The sequence below is a fragment of the Notamacropus eugenii genome, chromosome 5 (genome assembly GCF_028372415.1).
Source record: "Notamacropus eugenii isolate mMacEug1 chromosome 5, mMacEug1.pri_v2, whole genome shotgun sequence".
Lineage (NCBI taxonomy): Eukaryota > Metazoa > Chordata > Mammalia > Diprotodontia > Macropodidae > Notamacropus > Notamacropus eugenii.
The window spans coordinates 91083020-91088886 of NC_092876.1; the positions used below are offsets into that span (position 1 = coordinate 91083020).

A 5867-nucleotide genomic window follows, 5' to 3' on the forward strand; every position below is an offset into this window, starting at 1 on the left:
TGATAAAGTTTATACATGGGCAATCATGTAAGCATATTTCCACATGAGCCATATTGGGAAAGAAGAAACAGAACAAAAAGAAAAAGCCATAAAAAGTCATACAAAAACAAAAAAATGAAAAAGTGAAAATAGTTGGCTTTGATCTGCATTTAGACTCCATAGTTCTTTCACTGGGTATGGATAGCATCTTCTATCATGAGTCTTTTGGAACTGTCTTGGATCATGATATTCCAGGGAAGAGCCAAGTCAATCATAGCTGATCATTGCACAAAGTTGCTGTTACCATGTACAATGTCCTCCTAGTTCTACTTACTTCACTTAGCACCAATTCATGTAAGTCTTTGCAAGTTTTTCTGAAATCTGCCTGCAAATCATTTCTTATAAAACAATAATATTCCATTACATTCATATATCACCACTTGTTCAGCCATTCCCCAACTGAAGAATATTTGCTCAATTTCCAATTCTTTGCCATCACAAAAACAAATGCTCTAAATAATTTGTACATATAGGCCCTTTCCCCTTTTGTATGATCTCTTTTGAATACAATTAGTAGTGGTATTGCTGGGTCAAAGGGTATGCACAATTTGGTTGCCCTTTGGGCATCGTTCCAAATTGCTCTCCAGAATGGCTGAATGCATTCAAACTCTACCAACAATGCTTCAAGATCCCAACTTTCCCACATCTTCTTCAACATTTATAATTCTCCTTTTCTGTCATATTAGCCAATCTGATAGGGGTGAAGTGGTACCTCAGAGGTGTTTTAATTTGTTTTCTCTAATGAATAATGATGTAGAGAATTTTATATGACTATAGATACTTTTAATTTCTACATCTGAAAATTGCCTACTTATATCTTTTGGCCCTTTATCAACTGGGAAATAGTCATTCCAATTTTAAGGTACTGGGAGGTATCTTCAGTTGAGTGGGATCTTCCCTTTGCCTTATATTATTCAATATTTTTTTATAAATTACGTGAATGAAACAATGTTCTTTTAAATCTCCGAATGATGCAAACCTGGGAGATAAAAAAATTCTACTCTTCAAAAGTCAAAATCTAAAAATATTTCATTAGAAAGGAATGACAGAACCATGAGAAAAAGGTAAAAAGAATAAAATTTTTGATTGGTGGAAAGAAAATATTTCTAAAGAGCTATGTAGATGTGCAATGAGCCATCTTAAGGGAAAATCTCCTCTCTCTGGAGATCTTAAAGAAAAAGCAAACTGGATGATCACTTCTCGGTTATTTTGTACAGAGAATTCCTGTACATATAGAGAATGGAAAAGAAGACCTCTGAAGTCATGGCCATCTCTGGGTCTATGATTCTTCAGTGGGTTGAAAGGATGACATTATACTTAAGCAACTGATCAATAAAACAACAAATGTTATCAAGCAAATACTAGGTGCCAGGTACAAAGCTAGGTTCTAGGGATGCCAACACATGCACACATACGTACCTATATTTATATGTTATATTGTTAAGTTATCTATGTGGGAAGCATTAGAAGCTGGAAGAAATTAGTGGTGTGTCTCAGGGTGAGTTCTGAAGAAAATTTTGTTTCCAAGAGGCAGAGGTGAGGAAGCATGTATTTCAGGCATAAGGAACATCGTTAACAAATGCACAAACATGTTTGATATAGTGTAATTAGGGATAGACTATAAGAATGACTGTCTGGCTGAACTAGAACATATACCAAAGGGCATAATATGAAAGAAAGCTGGAAAGGTAGGTTGGGAAAGTAGGGAAAAGAATAAAACAGTATACTCAGGTTCACTAGGACTCATAGGGAAGGAACTTGGGGGTATTTACATGAACACTGAACTATCACTCCCTGGGAATTTTGCAGAGAGGATGTCTTTACAAGGTAAATGTGAGATTCTGTGATACCTTCTTCACTCATCTCCAGATCCAGGAGGAAGTTTGCGTGAAATCTGTCTAGAGATTTACAACATTAAAATTATTTTATGTAAATAGTAATCATAAAAATTAACAAGTATTTATTAAGTGCTTATAATATGTCAGGTATTGTGCCTTTCCCAATATAACTCAATTCTAGTGCCTTCTGTCTTTGAATAATTTACTTTTCGCAAATTTGGGATATCCACCCCATATATTCACACACACTATCTGTACCCAACCTGTAGTAGAGCATTCTGCGCTCGTATTGGTCTGATCAGCCACAGTTGTACACAATGAAATTTCACTTTATCATGGTGATATCATTTTGGTCCTCTTCTAAGACGAAGGACAACAAGCAACCATTTATCTATCGTATTAACTTGTTGTCCATATTTGTTTGCTTATTTTCTCCCACATTAGACTGTGATCTCCTTGAGAGCAGGGACTATTTTTGGCTCTTTTGTATCCCTAGTGCTTATCATAGTTTCTGGCACATAGTACTTAATAAATGCTTCTCGATTGACTGACCCCAAAATAGTTTATGAAAGGCAATGCCCTGGTGGAAAGAGAATGAATTTTTCCCCTATAATACATTCCCAGGGATAGTATTTATTCAAAGAAGCATAGAAATTTCCTTGGGCAATATTCTTCTCCACCCTTCATTTTTGTAGGTGATCAAGCTAAGGAAGGAAAGAGAAAACCACATCATCAAACTCCAGTCTGATTTTATGGCTGCCACCAATCATACCTTCCACCCAGATGTCTTTCTCCTTTGGGGCATCCCCGGTCTAGAAGAACTGCACATCTGGCTCTCCATCCCCTTCTGTACCATGTATGTACTGGCCCTTGGAGGTAACTCTCTGCTAATCATACTCATCTGTATGGAGCATAGTCTACACGAGCCTATGTATTTCTTCCTGGCCATGTTGTCCTTGTGTGACCTTTTGCTTTCCAGCACCATCATGCCCAAAATGCTGGCCATCTTTTGGTTCAAGGATAGAGTCATCTCTTTCCAGGCCTGTATGACTCAGATGTTCTCTGTCATTGCCATCTTTGTCATGGAGTCAACAGTACTTCTGGCCATGGCATTTGATCGCTTTCTGGCTATTTGCTTTCCTCTGAGGTACACCATGATCTTGACCCCTTCAGTGATCAGGAAAATTGTTGCATTTTGTGTGACCAGGGGTCTACTTATCACTTCCCCTTTTATCTTCCTAGTTGAGCGGCTACCATTCTGTGGAAACAGCATCATTGCTGATACATATTGTGAGCAAACCAAGATTTGCAGGCTGGCCTGTGCAGATATAACAGCCAATAACATTTACACTCTAGTGTTGTCTTTCTTGTCCACAGGCTTAGATGTCATCCTCATTTCTATCTCCTATACTTTCATTCTTCGAGCTGTCTTCCGACTCCCATCTCGTGATGCCCAACTCAAAGCTCTGGGCACCTGCAGTTCACATGTGTGTGTCATCTTCATGTTCTATATACCAGCCTACTTGACAGTGCTGATCAGCCACATGTACTATGGCATTCTGCTGACTAATCTCTACATTGTGGTGCCCCCTGCACTGAATCCCCTTATATATGGCATTAGAACTAAACAAATACGGGATCATATCATACACAGTTTCTGCCAATTGGGCCTGGGAGGCTTAGCTAGAGGTCTCAGGGATAACTAAGCTATTCTGTGTAAGTCACCATGACTTAAACATACTTTGAACCTATATCCACTGTTAAAGATTATGGTGACAATGATTGTAACATCAAAGGTTATTTTTTTCCTATCAGTTGGGCAGCTAAGTGGTGCAGGGGATAGAACACGAGATCTAGGGTAAGAAAGACCTCATTTTACTTTAAGTTTCATATACTTATTAGTATGTTACCTTTGGCAACCTCTTTTTACCTCAGTTTCTTCTACTGCAAAACGGGGGTAATAACAGTATCTACCTCCTATGACTGTAGTAAGGATCAAATGAGAAATCTGTAAACACTTCTCATATTGCCTGGCATATAATAGACACCCTATAAATGCTGGCTATTGTTGCTGTTATTATTATTTTTATGTTTAACATGGGTCTTGTGCACTAACAATGTGAAGTATTAGTCCTCTATTATTCTATATAAGTAATCCTACCTATTATTCTATGTAAATTCTAAATAACCACATGTAGGGCTTTTTAAAATTTCATTTATATGCTATTTCACTTGGTGGTCTCATCAGCAACTCTAGTTTTAGTTATCATCATTATTCAGATGATTGCCAGATCTACTTGTCCAGTCCTAACCTCATATTTGCATCTCTAACTACCAATTACATTTATCAAACTGGGTGTCTCAAAGTCATCTTCAATCCAACATGTCCCAAATTGAACTCATTTTCCCCCAAAACCCTCTCCTTTTCCTAATTTTCCTATTTTTTTCAAGGGCATCATCATTCTGCTAGTCATCTAGTCTCACAACCTAGGTACAACCTCTTCTCCTCATCCTCACTCATTTCTCATACCATTGTCAAATCCTGCCATATCTAGCTTAATGATCTCTCTTATGTATGCACTTCATTCCTCTGACACTGCAATAACCCTGGTCATCTTAAGCACCTCACAACTCATAGGCTTGTAAAATCCAACTGTTTGGACTCCCTGTCTCAGATGTTTGTCTACTCTAATCTGCCTTACACTTAGCCATCAAATTGATTTTCCTAAAACTCAGGTATCATTACATCATAATTACTATAGAAAAGAACCTAGTAGCTCCCTATTACCTCCAGGATCAAATCTATTTGGCTTTTGAAGCCCCTACCTGCCCCTACAACCACTTTTCTAATCTTATACTTTATTCCCACCCATAAACTCTTCAACCTAGTAATAACTATCTCATTGCTATTCTTTGCACATGACATTCCATCTCTTGACTTTCAGCATTTTTCTCTGGCTGTCTCTCATACTTGGAATGTTCTTCCTCCTTATCACTGCCCTTTAGCTTTCCTGACTTCCTTCAAGTCTCAGTTAAAGACCAAACTTCTAGTTCTAAATCACTTTTCATTAGAGAAATGCAAATTAAAACAACCTTGAGATGTCAAATTGGCTAATATGATGGAAAAGGGAAATGATAAATGTTGGAAACACTGTGGGGAAATTGGAACACTAATGCATTTTTGGTGGAGTTGCTAACTGATCCAACCATTCTCGAGGGCAATTTAGAACTATTCCCAAAGGGCAACCAAATTGTGCATACCCTTTGATCCAGCAATACCACCACTAGGTCTGTATTCCAAAGAGATCATACAAAAAAAGGAAAGGGCCTACATGTGCAAAAATATTTGTAACAACTCTTTTCATGGTGGCAAAATATTGGAAATTGAATGAAAAAATGCCCATCAGTTGGAGAATGGCTGCACAAGTTGTGATATATGAATTTAATGGAATGCCGTTATACAATAAGAAGTGATGAACAGATGGATTTCAGAAAAAATAAAATAAAACCTTGAAAGACTTGTATGAATTGATGCAAAGCAAAATGAGCAGAGCCAGGAAAACATTTTACACAATATTAGCCACATTGTGTGATGGTTAACTATGAATTACTTAGCACTTCTCAGCAGCACAATGACAGCAACAAAGTACTCATGATGCAAAATGGTATCCACATCAAGATAAAGAACTGATGAACTCTCAACTTGGATAGAAGCATATTTTTTTATTTCAGTTTTTGTGGGTTTTTTTTTCTTTTTTCTGTCTCTTCTTTCACAACTGTGACTGATATGGAAATATATTTTACATAATTACACATATATAACCTATATCAAGTTGCCTACCATTTTAGGAAGAGGAGAGGGGAAGAAGGGAGGGAGAAAAATTTGGAACTCAAAATCTTGCAGAAGTGAAAACTAAAAATTGTCTTGACATATAATTGGAAGTAAATAGAATATTATTTTAAAAAAATAAAGTCTTGTTGCTACAAGAA

The 5867-nt window shown here is 37.1% G+C and overlaps 1 protein-coding gene across 1 annotated transcript; it reads left to right on the forward strand.

The window, feature by feature from the left end:
- The first annotated feature begins 2629 nt into the window (after window positions 1-2629).
- Window positions 2630-3583, forward strand: LOC140508712 (olfactory receptor 52B2-like). The gene has a single exon (XM_072616595.1). The coding sequence runs from the start codon at window positions 2630-2632 to the stop codon at window positions 3581-3583; it is 954 nt and encodes a 317-aa protein (XP_072472696.1).
- Window positions 3584-5867: the final 2284 nt, after the last annotated feature.